Source organism: Biomphalaria glabrata, chromosome 2, assembly GCF_947242115.1.
Source record: "Biomphalaria glabrata chromosome 2, xgBioGlab47.1, whole genome shotgun sequence".
In the NCBI taxonomy this organism is placed as follows: domain Eukaryota; kingdom Metazoa; phylum Mollusca; class Gastropoda; family Planorbidae; genus Biomphalaria; species Biomphalaria glabrata.
In genome coordinates this window covers 49,288,536-49,312,242 of record NC_074712.1, presented here as the reverse complement: position 1 = coordinate 49,312,242, position 23,707 = coordinate 49,288,536, and the positions used below count along the sequence as shown (strand labels likewise).

At 32.5% G+C, this 23,707-nt stretch overlaps 1 protein-coding gene across 9 annotated transcripts; it reads right to left on the bottom strand.

Annotated features, from left to right (window-relative positions):
• Positions 1-1,335: 1,335 nt before the first annotated feature.
• Positions 1,336-23,311, bottom strand: LOC106077827 (zinc finger protein ubi-d4-like). 9 transcript variants are annotated; one of them, XM_013238700.2, is made up of 12 exons: positions 23,156-23,311; positions 12,324-12,487; positions 10,914-11,042; positions 10,230-10,426; positions 9,258-9,348; positions 7,749-7,763; positions 6,364-6,384; positions 4,938-4,994; positions 3,759-3,896; positions 3,248-3,360; positions 2,854-2,935; positions 1,336-2,730 (listed from the first exon to the last, which is right to left on the bottom strand). In XM_013238700.2, the coding sequence occupies exons 1-12, from the start codon at positions 23,194-23,196 to the stop codon at positions 2,663-2,665; spliced, it is 1,116 nt and encodes a 371-aa protein (XP_013094154.1). In that variant the 5' UTR covers positions 23,197-23,311; the 3' UTR covers positions 1,336-2,662. The 9 variants fall into 9 exon arrangements, with proteins under 9 accessions (XP_013094154.1, XP_055877054.1, XP_055877056.1 ...); XM_056021081.1 differs by lacking the exons at positions 6,364-6,384; positions 7,749-7,763 and adding exons at positions 7,316-7,438; positions 19,407-19,672 and having other exon boundaries at positions 1,337-2,730; positions 23,156-23,273; XM_056021080.1 differs by lacking the exons at positions 6,364-6,384; positions 7,749-7,763 and adding exons at positions 7,316-7,438; positions 19,420-19,672 and having other exon boundaries at positions 1,337-2,730; positions 23,156-23,273.
• Between the last annotated feature and the right edge of the window lie 396 nt (positions 23,312-23,707).

Genomic DNA, 23,707 nt, shown 5'->3' with positions numbered 1-23,707 from the left:
GCCAATGACAGATTTTTGTGGAAACAGCTTGCTGGAAAATGCTCCGAACGGCGCGAGAGGGTCTAAGTCAGTAAAAATAGCACATTAGGTTTTTGAAATAAAACTTTTTAATAGCAAGATAATGCACTGTAGATACCTCAGAATATGCATTTTGTTGGCTTTCAATACCAGAAATAGTGCTCGGCAGCGGGGCTTCGCCCCGCGCTGGGGGGGAGCGCTGCGAGTTCCCCCAGACCCCCTTGCTAGTAAAGGGGGGGGGGTCTACAGGTTTTCCAGGAAGAACCTATTCTAGGGCACAATAAACGTCTTCCGAAAGAGTCAGAATGTAATAAAGATTAATCATGTACACACACACACATATATATATAATTTTTCCGGGGGCGGGGGGAATCCCCCACCCCCGAAAAAAAAAACTGGCTACGCCCATGATATATATATATATATGTATAAAAGTAGAGACGCAAGGGATTTCCACTTGTTTTCCTTACTCATTTCCTGGCTTGAATGTTTCACAGGTTGTTCATAGTAGTAATGTTTTAAATGACACAGAAACTGAACACATTTTTTTTCAGTTACTTATTTAAAACATATTGATATTATATTTAGTTGAATAGCCCCAGGAACTAGTAGTAATAGTTTTATTTTAAAAACATTATCACCTTTTTTTTACAGGCTGGTAGTTTAATTTTAATTAATATCCAATCTAATACATTTAGTTATGTACTAGTTTAAAAACACATTCAATTAGTTGTAATTATAATGATATCTAATTTTATAGAGTTACCAGTGTGCAAAAATGATGCAGAGATTTTGTGGACTATCAAATGAAAAGAACACAAAAGATAATTTTAAAAAATATTATACAGAATAAGTAATATTAAAAATATGAGCAATGAAGATGTGCAGAAAAAAAGTTCCCATTTACAGTCAAAATTAACTGATCCTGCAGAAAAACATTCATAAATGGAAAGAAACTTTATGAAGAATTAAGGGTAGTATATGAAACCCAACTTGGATATTGTTGAGACTTGCTAGAATTTAGGAATTATACTGTTATTATTTCTAACTCTATCAGTGTCAGTGGCTAGCAGCGAACTGTCATTGTCTAAATTAAAGCTAATAAAAATGACCTACAATCAATGATGTCACAAGAAAGACACTAGCAATGATAAAATTAATTTGCATTTGTTGATTACTAATAAGTGTAACATTCTAGCACACTTTTAGTATTTATTTTAGCCAGCTTTACTTTTAAGCTTTGACTACATTAAATTCATACTATTATCTGCCCTTTCAATAAAACCCTTAGTAGTAGACAACTGAATTAAAACATGAAACAACTACTGATGTTTTTGTTTTGTCTTTTTATTCATAGAGAACATCTCAGAAAACATTTAAAATAGTTACAAGTAATTTTGTCCCTTTTACTAAGCACAACCTTGATAAATGAATTGGAATAATGATGCAGATTATTTAGTTCTAACTAAATCAGTGACAAAGGTTCCTTGAGCAACTCAAATTTACTTTGATATGTACATCTAAACAAAAATGGTTTCTAGAAGAAAACTTCCATTAGTAGTCTAGTTCTAATACTTAATTACTATTGAGTAATAGTAAAATAGTACAAATTAAACTGTATAACATCAAAAATGTTCACAGCATACACAATATTTTCAGGAACATTTTAGCTACATAAAGAGAAGAACAGTTGTAAAGATTATTTTTGTTTATTCTGTCCAGACATAAAAAAAAAATTTTTACTTTTAATTGTGAAGTGAAGCTATTTTGGTGCAACGATTTCTGCATATCCTCCTTCCTCAAATGTAGGAAGTAAAAATAGATAAATCTGAATCAATTGTCTAAACAAGTTGGAAAGCACTTGAAAATCAAATTTAAAGACATTTGAATTTTTGTAATGCTGTTTTTCTTTAAAATGTTATATATATCAACAAAAAGTCAAAATTTTGTGTTGGTTTCAAAATCAAGAAAAATGCAACCAGTATCTACATTAACACAATCTACAACTCCTGCAAACAGTTGGCAGCTTTCATCTGGGGAAATACAATTTTTTGGTGCTCCTACATCACACATCAATGTTTTCCTTATTAGTAAAACAATATTTATGGTTCAAAGAGCAATTATGTTGTCAATTTCTTATAGCACTTACAGCATCTTAATGAGAACGCCATTCTGCATAGCAAAATCATTTTAAATTTAAAATTTTAAGAATGGAAAGAATGAAATTTAAAAAATGGAACCAATGCAAACTGACACATCTTCAGTGATGCATTCAGGTCTCAACATAAAGAACTGTTGTTCATGTTTGATTTAATTTTACTATACAAAATAAAAAGTGAAGTTAATATGCTATTCTGAAGAAAAACAATTGAGACATATGTACAATATTTATAAATAGTACAAGCCCAGATATTTAAAAAGTCTAATATAAGCAATAATTACTCAAAACAACATTTAAAAAAATATATATTTACAGAAAACATGACAAATTTTAAATGCAGTAGTTTTTCACTTTAATTTTGTGATTAATGAATGACGCTTTTTCTTATAGGTTAGTCATCCCTGATCAAATTGGTAATCTAGCATGTCAGATATCAGGTCATTCAGTTAACAATGTAAAATGTTTTATAATTAATCTAACAGATTAATTCATCCCAGCTGGTTTCTTGCCACCATGAAATTCTTCAATACAGAGATGACAGCTCCAGCTTCCTGCAATGGATGGAATCATAATGTTGAGTCAGAGACATACAATTTTAGATATATAAAGCTTTGTTTACAGTTCTATAATAATGTGAGTAATCCAAAATAGTAGATAAAAAATTATAAGCAAACCTTCAGGAGGCTCTGAGAGGGGTGGGTTGAGACAATACATGTGATATCCTCGGTCACAGTCATCACAAAACAACAGTTGGTCCTATTTTAGACAAATTATAAAACATTTACACTCTTTACAAACACATACAAAATTTATGCTATTAAGTAGTCAATGTAAAGAAATGTACATCATAGCCAAAAAAATATACCTTTGTTATTCTGCAATTATAATGTAAAATAATTTATTATTAAAACATTATTTAAATAGCTTAAATGCTGTAAGTACATTTAATAATGTAATAGTCTGAATAAAGAGACAATGCTGAGATTAGCAAGACATCAGAAGTAAAGAGTGCTACTAACTCATAGAATTTCTAATAGTTGTTCTATACTATCTTTTATATTAACCTACATCATTGTCAGAAGTTCCACAGAGACCACAGGACTTGCATTCAATACATTGCCAGGGATATTTCTTAACTGATATGATCATGTTATCTGTGAATTGCAGGCAGGATGGATGACCTGTGAGAAGAGAAAACAAACTATAGTCAACAGCATCCCATCAGGACCTTTCAAGGCATTAGTTCAATTCCTGTGAGATATTTATTGGTAATAAAATTAAAAATCATCAGTATGATTCACATTGAAAAGCCATATGATATCTTTTTAATCCTCTGTTTTAAAAGATATGTAATAATCTGCTATTTATCAAAGATTTACACATAGAAAGGGCATTTCACTTAATTACTTGTACAAATCATGCAAACAAGTATCATACCTACATTTTCAATGACACAAAAATAAGTGGGGTAGAGAAGGAACAAATATAGTTTTAGAAAAGATTTTAGGTATTAATGTTAACTCAGTTGCATGTCAAAGAAAAAGAAAATAAAATTCTTAATGATCACATGTAATTTTACCTGAGCGACCACAATCACTGCATGAGACTAACTCCTCAGCCACTTTTGTTTTCTTGTTCTCTGTAGCATCTCCCAAGCAAAAGTCACAATAGTTATTGGCTGACACTTTGTTCCCATTAGCTGGTGAGGACTTACTTGCTGTCAGATTAGAAAATTATCTATTATTCCAGCCTTAGTATACCATCTTTAGCACCAATGTTTTACATCTAAATTTGATTTTTCATCTTCTCCAACTAAATATAATAAAGTGTTTTTTTTTTAGCTTTTAGTAGAAATAGACAGAAAAAGTTTTTTGTTTTTTTTTTCAAATTAATATTAGATACAACTTATTTTAAAATCAAATATGTTTAATGAAGACTTACATTAAAATGTGTAAATCTTTAAAAAAAAAAAAAAAGATATAGGAAGGAATACTTTTTTTCCTATTATTAATTTTCATATGCTTTAACTCATTCTCTCCGTAATTATTTTCCACGTTTCGACGGGATTCTTTATTTTGCTAAGTAGTATTTCCCTACCTTATAATTAAGCTTCAATAAAATTTTTGTTTTTTTATTAGAAAATGTTTTATTTGGTCTAGAATTAAAGGGGAATCCATGTTCTTTTTATATAAGACAAAGTTAAGTTTATAAAATCTAAAATTAATTTAATCTCATGAGTTCAAATCAACGATGGTATCGTCAATTAGGAGAAAAAGAGTTAATCATACAATATAATTGTAGGCATAATAAATAATATTTAAAACAATATACACAAAATTAATATCCACATATGTTATGACATTGCTATTGACAAGAAATGTAAGAGTTTAGTAAGAGACTGCACCAGTCAGAACTTTCCAAGATGTCAAATGTAATTTGTAGCTAGCCTGAAAATTAAGTACAATCAAATAGAAACAAACATTATCAATGCATGGCTGAGATATTATCTTGGAATTTCTGAATGGTAAAATGTGTATAACATACAAGTGACATTAAAAAGATTTTGAGAACATTTATCTCTCATAGTGGAAAAAAAAACACCTTTTTTTTTAAAGTTTAAAATGCTTGGGTAAAACGTCAGATAGGGAACATAGTGAGGCCAACAATGAAATATTTTGGTTCTATTTTTAACTTGTTGGCACGTGTGACCAGTGTCAGAAGATGATATGAAGATGATGATGATAGATATGTGTTTTACCTTTCCCATTAGATGACGTATCACCCCTTGTTCGTTTAGTAGCTTTTGGAATATACTCTGGAGTTAATAAGAAAAGAAACAAAACATATAGGCCAATGTAATAGCAGAGAAAAAACACAAAACTTGCCTTAAAATGTTAAAATGTTTTCTTTCTTCATTTTTATATTAAGTTACATTTCAATTTTATTTTATGTAAATAAAATAAAATCCTCTAAATTTGGTGAACAAATTTGTATCTTTTTCTTTTTTTGGACAAATTTTCTTTTTTTTATTTCTTAATAAAAATTGTACAACTTTTTGTTTTATACTACTTTTAATTCTCTTAAAAAAAATCTTTTTTTTTTTAACTTCATTGTATTAGCAACTGAAAGGTATATAAAGCCAAGACACAGAAGTAGAAATAAATTAACATTCCCATAATATATGAAATGAAATTAAAAAAAAAAAAAAAAAAAAAGAAAGAACAGTTAAATATAAAATGCTGTTTACATTTTGATGGGCTAACACATACAAATGATAAATGTATTGTTTGTCGAACTGCAAATGAAACAGTGCTAAACTAAAAATTTTCAATGCAGCTGACCATAAATGTAAATGACTTTAATAGACAAACAATAAGTAACTTCTTTAATCATTTACAAAAGACTAATAGATTATTTCTAGAAGCACAAATCACCCTGAGCATAGAATTTTTTTTTTAAAGTTTAAAAAAATACACCCCTGGCCAAAAAAAAAAAAACCCTCACATTTTAACAAACAGTTAACTGTATTCCAGTATGACTTGACATATTACAATATCAGGGCCACCATCATGCTTCCTACCTATTAAAGTATTTAATAAATTTAGAAACATTTGTCTATTTTTTTTTTTGCTTTATTAGTTGTTGTTTAATAACATTTTGTTAAAGAAAATTCTATTTCATTTGCAGTATTGACCACCTGAAGGTGATCGAAATGAAAAAAAAAAAAAGATTCAACTGTCTGAATTAGTTTAAAGTACGGTATGAAGAAGTTATATCAAAATAGCACTACATCTAATTTTTTTTTTCTAAAAAATAATTGTGTATCCTGATTTTGCTATCAAATGTTGGGAGACTGAAATCAAAATTTTCTTTAGGTAGAATCAGTAGCATTATAAAAAAACTAAAAAACTGATGTTATTGTAATTTCTTATACTGCTATAAATTAACTGAATGCATTATTTTATATTCTATTTTGCATCGGGGATAAGCAAACTTTTGTTCAACTGCAGGCCCCACAATTTTAGAAAGGTAAACATATTGCCTTGATTAAAATTGCAAGCTATCTGCAAAATCTTTGTTTTCAAAGATCAAAAGCTTTTAAAATGATAAATATTGCTGATGGCAGCCAAGTAATAAAATAAATATGACTGATGATAGCTATCTAATGAGATACCACTGATTACCTTTTTTACATCTACCACTACCTGAAAGTAAGTTGATAGCAATAAATATTAATCTAAAGAGATAGTTCATCATCAAAAAAAATAGTCAGTGCATAAAAATATACAGGTTTATAAAAGATTTTTTTTCTTGTTGGAAAATTCCCTAACTCTCAAACATTATTTAAAAACATAAACAGCCCTATAACGTTAATATGTATGTATATATATATATATGTATGCATGTAGGAGGGTATGAATGCTTCAAATTGTAATTCTAATTAAAATTAAAATCTGTGGGACCTGCAGAGCTTTATATAACCCAATTATAAAAAATAGCACTTGATAAAAAAAAAATTAAAAAGTTAAATATAAAAAAATTAACCATTAACTCACATGCATTTAAATTTCAAGTGCTTTTAAATTGATATTTCAGACTTAAGATTTACCAAACTGTCAGCGGTTATGAAAATTTTTAAGAAATATATAGTGTAATGGTGTGAGAAAATTAGGGATAAATGAATAATTGCTAGTGAGATTAAGCAGTATCTTTATTGAAATCTTTTCAAATTACATATTTATCTTCTTGAAATTACATGATTACTTTAAAAATTTGGATTTTTAACTCTTATTCACTTAACGGATAAAAACAATATATCAATATTTCAAAATGCATGCAAGCTAGAAACAAAACAACACAAAACCTAATAAAGCCAGCAGTTATTAATTTACTAAAGCAGTTGGACAGAGCTGAACCAAAAAGAAAAACAGCTTAAAGCCATTTAGTTGTGCAAATGTGCAAAGAGTGGAAAAAAAAACAACACCACCCACAGCAAATTAAAAAAAAAAAACATGCAACAAGCTAAGCAGAAAGGGAAATGCTATGATAAATGAAACAAGAAAGCAGGGAAAAAAAAAAGTGCATGTGCAAGGCAGAGCATGACAACACTTGTGTTTTGTGTTATCAGCACTGAACCTGAGTTTGCACGGCTCTGCGGTTTTGGCGACGGCGTCCTACTCTCTTCATCCATCATGCCGTTGTGGAAGTGAGAGTAGTGGTATGCCAACCCTGGCCGCGTTTTGTAGCGGGCCCCACAAGCTGCAAACAATATAGCATCACATCATTCAGTATTTGGTGAGTAAGTAGCTTGGCAGTGATATCCATTGACCAAAAAAAAATAATTATTTAACACAAAGGAAAAAAACGAAGTTAAAATAAAAATTTAAAAAAAAAAAAAAAAGGAATCACAAAACATCGCAGCATAAAATCATTTCTTGCAATCATCACAGAGAAACTAAAGATGAAGGAGGAAAAAAAAGAAGCTAATTCAAAGTCATGAGTAGAAAAAATACACCAGACTAGACAAAGATCAAGACCCGAAGAATATATAAAGCCGGATCGACAGTACCTTTTCTTCTTCCAACTGAGGATTTAAAGCAAGTCAATATAAACTGTTTTTAAATCTTTAAGAGTGGAACAAAGCCAGGCACATATTTTTTAAAATGTCTTAGAGTGGGCTTGTGGTGCAAAGATAAGACATTAAGGTTACTAGTTCTACTGATGTGGGGTGATCTAATTCATCAACTTGTCCCCTCACCCCACCCTATAAGAGCAAAAATTTTGTCGTTTTCAACGTAACAGTCACAGCTGATTAAAAAAAAACAACAGTTACCATTGAAAGAGAGAAGAGGGTGAAGAGCACATCAAATGAACAATTAGTAATGTACCTGCAAGAGAATCAAATGTGCTCCAAGCCCCACTAAACCTCAAAACAGTTTACAACAAAATGCAAGATGTCTAAACAAATATGATCACATACAAATGTACACACATTGAGAATGACACTAACCTAGTAGACAGATGACAAATTCAAGATTTTACTAAAGCTCATGTCATGGGTTAGACGCTTAAGTATCAGACATTGATTTTGATTTGACTAAAAACAATAGCAAAAATATGTTGTTGGAGTTAAATGCTATGATTCAAAGTAGCCCCCATAATATGTACCTACATTGTATAATGCAACTAAGTCTACACTAATGAAAGGTTTATATCTCCAGTGTTAATATTGTTACTAAATCAATATCACATAAATTGATACATCACAATAAAACCACTGAATACTTAGATCAACATGAAATAAAACTTCAAGACCATGTAAATGTTTACATTAATTAAATTGCAGTTTGACTCTTGGTATGAAATGTGACTTCACCAAAGAACCATATTCTAGGATTTCTTTGTAACATTTTATCATTTTTATTGTATTTTGTATATATATATATATATTATTTTGGTTCACCTAAATACAAGTCTAAAATATAAATTTGTAGCTTTTTGTAAGGAGACCTCTTAATATGCTTTCTAATGGTACATTAGCTTTGTTTATTCCATCCTTTCTAATACCACAAAGCTTGCTAATTAGTGCATTAGGCATTAGCCAGCAATAAATCAAGGTAGGTAAACATTCTACTGGACAACAAAACAAAAGTACTTTTTTTTAAACTGTACCAACCCATGACATTCAAGCATTTTTCTTTTACCCTTTAAGAGCAAAGACATCAAGAGCCAAACAAGAAATTAAAATATTTTTTTTTAATGTTAAATCTAAACTGGAGCATCTAGTCCTCACTAAACCATATAAAAGTCAGAAGTAAATAGTTCACTAGTTGATATGTTAGACTAAAAAAATAAATATAATTTAAAAGTCACAATGTCTATTCAACTGAATGATTTAGTTCTGCATGTAGAACAATTGTGATAAAAGAATAACTTAAGATTTTTTTTTAAAGAAACAGTAATTTCTTCTTCGATATTTTTCAGTCATGTTTTAATATATTTGGCTGTAAAGAAGCTTTACAAAGAATAAAGAAGCAATAATATGAGATAATTAATAATTATGAGATTTTTCTAGTACCTTCACAAGCATATGGTTTCTCTTTGTCTTCAGGACTCAGTAGTTCTTTACTGTGATCTTCCGTTTTTTTCTTCCTTCCTTTAGCAGGAGCCTGGAGAAAGTTAATAGTAAATACAATTTTTTCCACCATTCTCTTATCTAATATGTCCTCAGGAATAAAATATAATAACTGTCTGCCTAAGGGTGGGCTAATAAGACCACAAAATGATTGTTCCTAGTTTGAATTTCTGCTTGCTTCATACACTACAATTTTGCAGGAGTTTGTAGCTTTTTAGTTAAAGAAACAACATCCACCAAACCTCCAATGGTGGAAAATAAAGACAGCAGCAATAGTTGAAAACTAAACCATGCAGGTGACAATGCAAAAAAAATATATATATAATTCAACACTGCTTTAGAAGAAAAAAACTAAATCCCAGGATTCTTGTGTTCAAGTCATTACCAACAAAACAAACAGTGGCACGGACAGATCATGTAGTATTAGGATATCAATTACCAGTTTGGAAAAAAATAGGCGGATGGGCATTAAATAGATAACATGCAATAACACTGACGCTGATGAGTTGCTAGCTTAATCTAACCTTTATATGACAAAGAAACAAGAAATTGAACCTCTAAAACAAGTTTAACCAGAGTTAGTACTAGCCAGTATGCGTAGCTAATAGAAGCAAATATATGAAAATAAGCATTTATTGATGTAAATCTCAATGTTAGAAGCTGTTGTGTGTACCAGATAATAAATTTTTACATTTAAATTTTAAATTCTGTAGCATTGAGACATTACAAAGATAATGATAGTTAAATTATATATATGCATATTAGTCGAAAACTCTAGTGTGGATATTTAAATGATAAGACCATTAAATCTAGAAAATCTAGTTAAATTTCTAACAAATGATAAGTGATGGTAATTTGCATCTAAATGTTTTTTAAAAAAAGATACAATAAAACTTTAAAAACAAAATCACTAACTTTTTTGCGCTTTCTTCCTTTTAGTGAATCTTCAAAATCACTTATATCTGACTGGTCGTCCACCATAGCTCCATCATCTGGAGGCTCACCAAAGTCATCTACATCATCATACCAACCATCATTCGTTTCTATGTGTTCAAAATCATGCTCATCCAATCGATGAGCAGGATTCTCAATAGCACTAATCTGATGCATATCTGAAGAGATTAAATAGAATTGCTAATTAATTATATTTTTACAGTAAAAAAAAACTCAAAAAAAAAAATCTTCTACCATTTTTAATATAAACATTTACAAAGAAAAATACAATTATAGTTTTATAAAATAAAAACTTAAAAAAAAAAAAAAAAAAAAAAAAGGAAAGGTAATTTGCAAGTCCTGTTTCTCTGGCCAGCATTAAAATTATTTTTTCATTTTCCTGGCAAATCAGAAACTTCTCAAACCAAGTGAATTGACCAAGCAAGCCCTCTAACAATCAAGTTACTATTTATAACTGATTTCTTTATAGCACTAATCAAAACTGTAATCAATCTGCTTTGAAGTTAAAAATACAGAGATAGAAAACAATGTGCAATAGCAAAACAAAGATACATTACATGTTTTAAAGCAGGCAACAAGTAAAGATCTATTCATGAACACAGATTTATTTTTATTGAGATAAACTAACAAAATTTTGTTTCTAACATTGTTTACCAGCATCCCCAGCTTCATGTTCACCATGGGCACCAACTCTACGATCTGAGAGAAAAAAAGATCTTTTCTTTTTCTTCCACCGTTTAGCTGGATAGGTATACAACTGCCCTTCTATGAGACCTGAATGATGTCAATGGAAATAATAATAATAATAAATTCAAGAATTTAAGATATAAAACATTTGAAAAGCTGCATACTTTTAGAGTAGAGGGGATTTTGGGAAGGAAGTTTACTCTCAGTTAATACATTTGTAAATAATTTTAAATAGATCTGCTTAGTATCATATTTAAACCCAGTGACAATAATAAGTCTTACCAAGTTATGTTGCTCCTCCCCCCCCCCCCCAATAAATTATGCAGAGGTTGAATTTTTTTAATACATTTTGCAGATCAAAGTTTTTAAAATTGAAGTTTACTTTTTACACTCAACCTGTCTTCCTTCCCTTGAACCAAAACAAGAACAGTGACAGTCTTAAGCATGTGTGTATGTGTGTGGAAGTAAGACAGTTTGGCTAATCCACCCTACTTAAATAAAAAAGGAGTAAGTTTGAGGATTAAGCTAGTTTAGAAGAAAAAATTTTTTGCATTTTTATTTCTCTTTCTAATTTGCACTAAATAGACACAGCTTCACATAAAACTAATCGTAATGCATGTACATGTTAAATTAGGAAAAAAAATAGCCTAATGTCCTGTTAGTTTGAAATTACTAGGAAATATTTGGAAAAACACATTACTATTAGTTTGAAATTACCAGGAAATATAGTTGTAACAATAATTACATTGCCTGGGCAGGTCGCCTCAAAAGAGAGAAGAGAGAAGCATAAATAGTAGACCAACAAAAAACAATAGGGAGACAACCAAAGTGCAATAGCTTGATGATGTAGAGGGAAATCTACAACTCCTAGTTCAGAAATGGAGATGAAAAGCTCAGAATTTAATCTAAAGGAAAAGATGTGATGAAGCTGGCCAGGTTCTACCATGGGCTGTAGCGGGGTGTTACAGCCATACTCAAACAAATACTCCACCAAATTTCCTAATAAAATATGAGACATCTTATTTATGCTTTCAAGACATATCTTACAGAATCGAACTGCACTACAAAAAAAAAATGCAAAGCTTGTACCCATGCTCCTGCCCATCGCTATTTGGACAAGAACATGTAAAATAAACAAAAAAATACACTAAAGACAAAGTGAAACAGCTGACCCTGTTTCAGGTTTGTAAATGTTAGTTTAGTATTTTTTAAATACAATTTCTATTCATTTACACTATTAAGTGCTAATCTTTAGTTACAAGCAAAAATAGTAACTATGCAATAATGAAATTGTTTTAGTGACAATATATCTGTTCTACTGCAGAGTATAATTATATAGATCAGAGCTGAAGAAAAAATGTAGGTTACCAGGTTGTCTGTGTCTGTAAGGATGAAAGAGATTTGTATGCCTCTGAGCAACTCCTGTTTGTGAGTCTAAAAATGGAAGTCTCATCTTTCTTTCAAGCGACAGGCGAGTATTAAAACTAGCTGTCTGTTCTAAAAGATCCATGTACCGTTGTTCTGTTGGTAGACTTAAAAAAAAAATTTTAAAAAATGAATAAGACCATTTTAAAGTAAATGCTGCATTTTTTTTTAGCTAAGATCAATAAAGAAACTAAAAAGAAAAAGGAGAGGAAAAGAAAAAAATTTTTGTGTCAGCTCTGTTGCAATTGTTAGTGAACCCTGAAGTGGCGAGATGGAGGGTGGGGCTAGCTAGGGTATGTGACCATTGACCACTGGGGTGGTAATTTGCATATGTGTGAATGACTCTGGATCAGAAGAATATTTTTTTGTGAATTCTGATGGTCTAGATGTTAAGTTCGCTTACTGCGTTATTGCTAGGCGGTGTTGTCATTTCCAGGGTCACTAGTTCACTACTTTCTCTCATTTAAAAACTTGGTCCTTGGTGCTGCTTTTCATTTATGTTCAATATGTATGTATCATTTGTTTCAGCACATAGATTCACAGCTATATTGACTTTTAGGACACTGTTCCTTGTACAGAGTCTTAGAGTCTTAACTGAATCAAACGTATGAATTATTACTTATAAAAAAAGGTACACTAATTGCATTGGAATGTTTTTGGTAAACATACTGATACTTTCAATTTACTAAATGGTTTTGTCACACACTATCACTAAATTCTTTTAATTTATTGGTGGATGGGGGCTCACTAAGATATTCTTGAACCGGACACCTTGCTATGCCACTGCTACTAGACTCAAGCTAGATCTAGTCTATCTATAGCTAGAGTAAAGTGCAAAGTTCGATCAGCCCTGATTTGTAGAGAGGTTTGATCAGTTCATTTTTATTACTAAAAATTATTTATTTGAAAGTTTACTGCTATATTTCTACTGTGCATGCAACTTTTTTTCTTCACTTCTGACACATGTTATTACGATTTTGCTGTGTCCAAGGAAGAAGAAGGAGTTAAATTCATTATTATTTGTTGGACACCTCCTTTTTAAATTTTCTTTAACAGCCAACAGCATCAATGTGATTGGAATGTCTTCCTATAGATGAGTGGAAGCTTATTTTGATATGCCCATCAGCCTACCTATATGGGTGTGAGTTGGTGGGGGAGGTTAAAACAATAGCTTTACATACATGCCAGATGGTTACTGAGAATCTAAAAAAATTGTCATCTGCTTTGGAAAAACTTAACAAAAATACCGGAATTTATCTAAAATTGCACATGTGCAGTCGCAAAACATCAATTGTTGCTCCAAACATAAAAACAAATGAATTACAAACAAAAAAAGTGACGCGTTCAGTGAAGGAGAATTTGATGGGGTAAGAGCTTACTCTAGAAATACTCTAAATTTAATCAGACTAATCTATAATCTATAGTAGTCTAGATCTAGAAGTAGAAGATGATGATAATCTACAATCTATTATTTAAGTACATAATTCTAAGTCATCTAGAGTAAAGTGTGAAGTTCAAATGCATTAAGCCCGGTGGCAGCTTTCACGTTTGGATTTTTATAGTACCTGTCACAGATTACATTATAAAATTGTTTGTACATTTCACATTTGTAAGAAATATAAGCCCTCGACATGAGCCTCGGGATTTACCCCTCAAATTTAGACACTTGACAGCACGTCAGGATTTACCCAAGGGACGTGATTAGTATGTTTGAAATCTATTGGTTGATTTGAAATTAAACAAAGACATTTTTTTAAAAGAGTTAGCGCCAGAGAATTGGCGGGGAGTAGGGAAGTAACGCCAGTCGATAAAATAATGTCCTTGTAGACAGTCACGTTTCTAAGAGCTCTGTTTTGAAAAGCCTTTGTAATATGTTTCATGCTCATTGATTTGTAATTTGTACATAAACTGTACTTACGTTGTATTTAAATAAAGTTCCAGAGTTTTGTTTTATCAAAGAATCGTTAATTGTGATTCTAGATCGTCATTTTTTGTTAACTATTGAATTCAAGTAAAATCCCCGGCATAACAACACATCGTACCATCTGCATGTTGTGTTACAGTACCGTAACGGTCTGACTTATGAAAAAACTGATGGTATCTCTGAATTCCTCATCCATTTGTCTATAAAAATAGATCTGATTTAATGTATCACTAGGCTTAGTTAAAATTAAATATGAGGTCAAAGAGGAGTAGGGTGAGTCTCGCCAAGCGTACTTTTCCTCGATCAGATTTCTCCCCCTAGTTATTAAGCTTGAACAGGCTGATGGAGGTCAAAGAAAATATATCTAAAACATGTTTTAATCTTTAATTGTCACTATGAAGTCATTTTCTTGTTACTCTAGTGCAAGAACATCCTCCATTACCACCTTTCCCACATTCCACAGCTTCTTTCAGGTATTGTTACTGATGTCAACCAAGGTCACGAGACAGTGTTACCTGTAGAGCAGTAAAAAGCCTCTTTTGGGAGAATGATTTAGAAGGGGAGGGAGTGAAGGAGGAGTGATAGGTGACCTCATACTCTTTCCCACTCAGAGAGTATCAACTATTCCACTATTCTACCATGCTCAGTGGACTTGAGGGAAAGGGGGGGGGGGGGGCCCATTCATATTGATTATAATTCTTTTGAGACCATACCAAGCACAGAGCAAGTGATGTAACAGGCTTGAAACTAGCTCTTGTCCAGAAACAAGTATTTAGCAAGTATTTCCAGAAACAAGTATTTAGCAAGTATTTAGCGTAGCTGGTTGAAGGATAATTGTATACACTAGTGTCGCTCCTGCAACAGGTTTGGCAGCAGTTCCCGTTAGACACAAGTATATAGCGTAGGCGTGTAAATGACGGCATATATTTGATCAATAATTATATTGTCTTCCATTATCTCTCATGATTTAGTTCTTGCTAGTGGACACTTTTTTAAATGTATAATATCACTATCTTAAAGCTTCTTCTTCTAGCCAGCTTTATTGCTGCTGAGCTGTGAGCTCTTTTGCAGACTGTGCCAAGGAAAAAAAGTGTGCTGTTTTCTTCAGTTGTGCAGCACTGCCGTACAGAGTGTTGGTTATGTTGGGCTGTAGTGGAAGTAGGGTCTGCCTAAGGTGGATTAGGGAGGGGCATTCAAAGAGGATATGGTTTACGGTTTCAAAGGGGTGGGCGCAATGTCTGCAAAGGGGGAGTTGTGTGGAGTTTGTTTTGTTCAGGTGGTAATTTAATAGTGGTGTGTATCCTGTTCTTAGTTGGAAAATTGTAGATTGTTCTTTGCGGGGGGAGGACATTAATACTGTCCAGTTTGTTAGGCGTAGTCATTTCTTTGTACATGGCTCTGCCTGTGTTTCCTGATGCCCATTGGTTGAGCCACTCCTCTTTGTGATTGTTGACTAACATTGACCTTAGGGTGAGGTAGTTAACAGGTCTATCTGGTTGTTCCATAGATGAACCTGCCTTTGATAGCTTATCTGCCTTTTCATTTCCCATGATGCCAATGTGTCCAGGGATCCACTGTAGTGTAATATTGATATTTAATTTTGATATCATCTGGTGGATTATCACAATGAGTGTTGTCAACTCTCTTGGGCTGTTTGAGGTGCTGCTGTTAAGTGCTTGCAGAGTAGATTGGGAGTCTGTAAAGACAACAATATCTGATGGTGGTTGCACTCCTTCATATATTTTGTTTTCCACTGTCTGTAGTGCTATGGTAATTGCCTCAATTTTGGCTTGGAAGTTTGAGCAGTAATCGCCACAGGGTGCGCTTATCTCAAAGTGTTTATTTTTAGGGAAGACCAGGAAGGCACCAAGACCAGCATTGATGGTAGCTTTGAAAGCCGATCCGTCTGTATAAATATGAATAGCTGTTTTTTTATAGCTTTCAATTGTTTCAAGCGTGCCTACTTTGAGCTCCAGTGGATTTGATTCTTTTGTTAAGGTGTTTTTTAGTAAATAAGTTTTGATGGTTGTGTTTAGGGTTCCAATACCTCTCAAATTTGTCCTGACAATGAACTTTTCTTTGTCAAGGAAAAGGAAGCAAAACGTAGCAGACGTGAAAAAAAAAGGTGCATGCGTAGTAGCAATATAGTAGTAAACATTCTACAGGGTTAGTAGCACTTTTCCATGAAAAAATTTTAGGAGATTTTAAGAGGTTTTTTAAGGATGAAATGTATGATGTGTGTGTGTGTTTCCTATCCGTTTGTGTGATACATAGTAAAACATACACAAAACTAAGCATTTATCAAATCAATTATTGTTATTTGATTTTTAAAATAATAAATATCTTGTCAATATGCCACAGAAACAATGTTATCAGCTGTGCATATGTCCACAGAAAATGTAATGAAAGTTATCTTTTAATCTAGTAACAACTTGACTGTCATCCCAAAACCTCAAACAACCATTTTTTTTTCAAAGATTTATTTAAAAACATTACAAATGGTTACTTTTCCAATTTTTTTTTAAACTAGAAACATTCTTAGAGATGCCTAATTCATGATGTATATTCTCTGTGATGGAAATATACATTTTTAGTTCCTATGTGTATCTTATAGATACTAGAGTCATGGTGTGCATTTGAGGTAATGTTTTATTCTTCTATTAGTTAACTTAAATCCTTTTCATAAACAGAGCCAGTAATATATAGGGCAATATTGACCTATTTGAATGTTTAGTTGACATTTGCTTACTAAAAAATGGCTTTTGGATTGGGGGGGGGGGGGATTTAGACCTATTCGCGTTTTTTTTTCCTAGCAGAATCATTTTCAACCATATAGTTTCCCTGGCTTTTTACGAGTGAAATAATTTTTACGGACTTTTCACAGCTGAATGAGAAATATTTTCGTTAAATCTACAGTAGATCTAGACTCTTGATCTAAGTCGCTAAAATTCGCGGACTTTTCACGGCTGTGAGAGAAATATCTTCACTATATATATTCTAGTGGTTTAGCGTAAATCTAGAGTCTAGATCAAAGTCACGAAAATTCGCGGACTTTTCACTGCTGTGTGAATATTATCTTCCCTAAATTTACAGAAGATCTAGACTCTAAAGCTAATTCGCTAAAATTCGAGGACTTTAACTCTAAGTCACTAATTTTTGCGGACTTTTCACGGCTGTGTGAGAATTATCTTCACTAGATTCTAGTGATTTAGAGTAAATCTAGAGTCTAGACATAAGTCACTAAAATTCGCGGAGTTTTCGCGGCTGTGTGCGAATTATCTTCACTGAATATACCGTAGATCTAGAGTCTAGATCTAAGTCACAAAAATTTGCGGACTTTTCGCGGCAGTATGCGAATTATCTTCACTGGATATACCGTAGATCTAGAGTCTAAATTTGCGGGCTTTTCACTTCTTTGTGCTAATTATCTTCACTAGACTCAAAGTGATTTAGCGTAAATCTAGAATCTAGCGTATTTCTAGAGTAATCTAGACATTAGATGTATCGAGATCATTAAATTGACAAAAATTCACGGAGTTTTCAGGTTAGGTGCGAATTATCTTCACTAGATCTAAATTAGATCTAAATCTAAATACTATTACAGTTACTAGATACTAGCTAGATCTAGAAGATTTACGGACTTTCAACGCGAAGTCACTCTTAGTCTTACACTTACAACAAGAAGATTTTAGGTGAGGGAGGGCCCGGAGGAGTGTAGCCTACAAATTAGTCTTGTAATTGCTCTAATTATAGGCAATAGTCACTACAGACTAGATCTAGCGCGTCTTTAGTGGTAACAATAAATGATTTCAGAAAAATACTGCCAGGTGAAATGCTTGCTTGAGCCAAGGCCATCTTCAATCACGAGGTCGCGCTTCACTAAAGGTGAAAGGCGGTGTAGACGCGTCACTGGTCAGCTCATTAACACAGCCAGCCCGTAAGGTCATGCGATCAGAATGCCTAGTTACGCTGTTGTTTTTCCCCTCACATTTTTAGCAAGAAATAAGCAAAATTATATTTTAAAAAAATATTGGGTAAAAATTTTAGGAGAGTGGACAAAATTTTAGGAGACTTTCGGCAATTTTTAGGAGAATTTTAGGATTTTAGGAGACTTTTCATTTTTTAGGAGATTTTAGGAGCGCTACGAACCCTGATTCTAATAAAAAAGTTAACCTTTCGAACCTCTACAAATCTGCGATGTTCGAACTTTACTCTAGTTAATCTAGTTAGTAGTAGGCCTACTAGACTATAACTACTCGAAGTCACTCTAAGAAGTAAGAGTAGAGATACATTACTATCATACTTAGTAACTTTCATAATAGATCTATCTATTATCTAGTTGACTCTCTTCTAAGTCAGTCTCTTAGTCTTAGTCAAAGTTACTAGTTAGTCTTACTCAGTACTAGCAGTACTCTAAGACTACTGTCTCTATATTAATAGAGTCTAACTCTAGTGTATGACTTTTTTTTATTTCTTTATATTTTATAGATTATAATAAGTCCATCTATACTAATCTATAGGATGTCAGGACGCTTCGGACAAACTTAAAATCACAATAACTTTTGAACCAATAATTTGAATAATGCTAGCATAATAAATTTGGTGTTTTTTGGAAAGCATTTTTCATCCTCTTGTCTTAAAGTTAAAGGCTAAAGGCTCTTTCATTCTCATATTCTGTAAGTGTAAGTAGTTACAATTTACACATTAGTGACAATTAGTTTGATTTGTGAATTAGTGACCATGTGATAAATTATAAAATATTAGAGGAAACTCCAATAGTTTTGACAATTTTTGATATGTGTTTTGATTTACAGATAATGAATATAATAAATTTTTTTTTTAAATTTGTAATAATAACTTATTAATTGATGTTTTTCTGACGTAATTTTCCTGCGCATCCAAAAACAGCCATACATTCAAAGGGTTTCTATGTGACGTCACACTAGCCTACTAATTTAATATATTGACTTAAATTGTATAACGGGAGACCATACAGCAAAGTTAACATTCTCGTAAAAGAAATATATTTTTGTCTATGCAGTTATGAGTTAGATCTAGGATCTTGTAAGCAAAGAAAAAATGCATATTAAAAGTAGATTTACATGCTTGACTAACCACGGCAGTCTGTATTTTCTTGCCAGACCACTCAACACACACTTTCGCTTGGTTGTCTTGTCATAACCGACTACACGTAGTCTCAGACACACAATCTATTTACTTCTTGAGAAAAGGAGAGGCTTAGATGAAAATGTTACTTTTTTCTCGAGTTAGTTATCCTAATGCTTTTAGATCTACCTATAGTATACATGTATTTATAACTGTACCATAGCTCTGGTCTGTGGAACAGGCCGTCACTAAGCACAAGAGCCTGTAAAAATGAAGCGATACGATTGGTTAAATCTATAGTAGCTTCTTATATAAGGCACAGCTCATCGAATTCTCCTTTAAGAAACACGTCGCTTTTTTTGTTTATAATTAATTTGTTTTTATGTTTGGAGCTAAAAACGATGTTTCGGGACTGCACATGTCCAATTTTAGATACGTTCCTGTATTTTTGTTCCGCTTTTCCAAAGCAGATGGCAGTTTTTTAGATTCTCGGTAACCAAGTATGTAAAGCTATTGTTTTAACCTCCCCCGGCAATTCATACCCGTATAAGGGATGAAGGCTATATTATGAGCCTGTTTGATCGTAGGCTGGTGGATATATCAAAATAAGCTTCCAAACATCTTTAGAAAGACATTCCAATCACATTCATACTGTTAGCTGTTAAATAAAATTTAAAAAGGAGGCGTTTCAATGATAATAATGAATTTAACACATTCTCTTATAGTGCACAAGGCAAAATCATAATAAGAAATATTATTGGGATTAATAAATTTTTTTTCAATAAACGTGACCTAGATCGAGATATCTAGAAAATCTAATTTATGAATGAAAGAAAAAGTGCAGGCTGCTAATTTGAAGCCAGAGACCATGCCCACTGCAGGTGATCACGCCAGGCAAGAGCTGGTGGTGAGGAGATGTATACACTAAACGTGTAGTGTCACAACCTATCATACAGGCAGTGGAGGGAAGGGGGAGAGAGTCATGAAAAGACAAAGAAAAGCATCTATGGGAGGGAGGGGATGTTAAGGTGTAACAAAACGAACATCCAAATTATGAAAAGAAGAGGGACCTTGCATGGGAATTAAAAGAAAGAGACAGAGAATACATGTAGCCTAGTTGAAAATATCATGTTTATTAAATTATAATAATTAATTTATAGATCTATAATTTAAATAGATTTATTTCTGTCTGTTTCTACACATAGATTATATAGGTAGGCATATATAAATAAATAAACTATAAACGATATATATATATATATACATATACATATTAGGGGTACACAGGATAGTACTTTTTGATATCCGACCAGGGCCGGATATGACCGGATAGTAAAATTTGATATTCAGCCAGGGCCGGAGCCGGATACCTAAGTGTCTTGTTAATAGCTTGTGTTGCTGAACATTTTACGAAACTGTTAAATAATATACCTATATTGGTTGGTTTTATTTTTTTTCCTTTTATATATGTTATTGTTTTAAACTCTGTTACTGATTGATTTATTCAAGCTTAACAGCTTATTTTGTAGAAGACACGACCAGAGCTATCTTTAAATGGAGAGCTAAACACCTCCTACTCTTTATTTTATTTCTTTGGTCCTTGACACCCAATTTATTGATAGACATTGACCATTTTTTAAGCCAGAATGAAAAAACACAACGTGCTAACAAAGTCTTCTACAAAATAATTAGTTACTGGCTTACTGGGCTATATAATCTCGCGGTTTGTGTTCTGTGTAGCTAAAGGTCACTCATTTAGGTGTGTGTGATCTTTAGTCCAGCTTACTAATTGAGATTTATGTTCAAGTAACTCGGCACACTTGAAAAGGTGTGGCCTCTAGTCCAACCACGTGATTAAGATTTTTCTCCAAATAAGCAAACTCTTTGTCCGGATACCAGTGTAGATGTTTGGCTTGAAGTCCAGTCCACCCCCCACCCCTCAATTAAGATTAACTACTAAGTAAACAAACATAGTTCCCTCGTGTGACCTCTAGAGAGTGCTTACGTATCTGACTTTGGTCACCTGTCAATCAATGAACTCAATGTGATGGACTAAACAAATAAAAGGGGCAGGGAGTTGTTCATCTGGAAATATACCTGGTTACCTTAGAGGTGTGACTATGGTAGTCCAGCCCCCTTAATAAAGATTAACTACTAAATAAACAAACTCAGTTCCCTCCAAAGGTGTGACCTCTAGAGAGTGTCAATACGCTGACATTAAACCTACGTCCATCGCATTTAACTTGTGGTCACCTGCCTATAAAAAAAAATCAATGTGATGGACTAAACAAATAAAAGGGGGTGGGAGTTGTTCATCTCTACCTCTGGAGATATACCCGCACAGCTAGACAGACGTCTGGTCAGCATGACGTAGTCAAGGAATGTAGCATTTTAACATGTTAACTAACCTACTCAAAGGTCAAGAAAAATTGAAAAAAGTGTCAGTCATTGCTGCTCTGTATGTAAAGCGCATTTATGATGTAAAGTTTCATTTCTATTTATATTTATAATAAACGATGTTTGGTGCATATTCATAATGGCTCTATTTTTAAGCACATTATTTTAATTTAATATAAACATTAATACATTCTACAACAGACATTAATGGAACGAGGTCCACTTTATGCATATTAAATAGGTGTATTTTTTACTATCCGGTAGTGATATCCGACCGGAGCCGAATAGCACCAGATAGTAAAAAATGCCGGATATTCGGCAGAAGCCGGAGCGACTATCCAGTGCACCCCTAATATATATATATATATATAGAGAGAGAGAGACAGAGAGAGGCAATATACTATAAATACATATTGCAGAAGTTAATCTACTTCTTTTAATACAATCTAAATAATTTTTATCACAGATATAATTATTAGCAATAACATAGTGGTGTTTCTTAACGATGCTCAATGTGCGCTAAAGGAGAAAGCACAAAAACTGCGTTTATTATAGGAGCATGAAGTGACCCAAATTATTTTAAAATAAAATCTTGACTATGAGTGGTAATTCAAAGAAACACAGCTATTTTTATAGTCCTTTAGCGGCAGTGCTGAACAACTGAAGAAAACAGCACACTTTTTTTCCTTGGCACAGTCTGCAAAAGAGCTCACAGCTCAGCAGCAATAAAGCTGGCTAGAAGAAGAAGAATAGTCCTTTAGTTGCAGAATAAGAATCTGCTTTCAGTTTTTTTGTAAGTTAAACCGTCACCAAATAAAAAAATAAAATAAAAATTTGACCTAGTTCCCGAATACAGCCGGTGTGCCTAATATAATAATCTACTATAGTTTCCTTTTCAGTGTTGTTGATGGAAGTGTTAGTGACGTATGCCTAACTAACCTAAATCAAAAACAAAATTTCAATGCACCCTGTTTTTTGGAGATGTCAAGAATTTACTGTCTAATTTATTAAATATAAATGTTTCTAAGCATTTAAAGAAAACATGGTTAAATGTTTACTATTACAACTTTTTACGCAGAATTCAAATATGACAATAACTCAAATTTGAAAAACCATTTCAAGCCATTTCAGCCATTTGGCTTTGCCATGGAGTCTCAGTTTCCCTTTAATTAAAAATTTAAAAAATTGATTTGTTCAATGAGAATGTTGAATGAATGAATGTAGATCTAGTCAAATACTACCTAATCTAAATTTGTATCAGAATTAACACATTGATATAAAACTTTATAATTTGAAATATGCTGAACAATAGATCTAGAAATAAATGATTGTGTTTCCATGATCTTACCATTGTAATATTACAGCACTATCCGCAGCGTCTGACGCCATTTTAGTATTTGTAGTTGAAAACAAACTTTACGAAACAAAATATTGACTACTTTTTTTTATATATTTTTAAGTTGAATAAAATAGTTAATCCATTATTATAGATCTAAGATCTTTAATAAAATCTAAATACTCAATAAAAAAAAAAGTTGAACTAGATCATCTAATCTACTTATTGTATAGATCTATAGATCAGAGTTGAAGATAGTTTACTTCCAAGTCCAAACCTCCCACAGGACGACTGGGGATGGGAGCGGGCAGCGGGTTTGAACCCGGCCCGGGAACAACGATAAATTCAAACGACAGTCCATTGCGCAAACCGCACGACCAGTAATAGCCTAACTAGAGTTAGATTTTATTTAATTTAATCATCTCGATAATCTAATGTGTAGATTACTCTAGAAATACAGTAGATTTACTGCACAAGTTACGCTAAATCAATAGAATCTAGTGACGATAATTCGCACACAGCCGTGAAAAGTCCGCAAATTTAAGTGACTTAAATCTAAATTCT

Bases quoted from the DNA above. Each gene is read 5' to 3' on its own strand.
- LOC106077827 (XM_013238558.2), bottom strand. From the start codon at position 23,196: ATGGCGTCAGACGCTGCGGATAGTGCTGTAATATTACAATG. The intron at 10,427-10,913 runs GTTAGAAACAAA...TAATCTCTTCAG, and splicing joins TGGGGATGCTGGTAAACAAT to ATATGCATCAGATTAGTGCT. The intron at 4,995-7,315 runs GTTCAGTGCTGA...TATTAACTCCAG, and splicing joins GCAGAGCCGTGCAAACTCAG to AGTATATTCCAAAAGCTACT.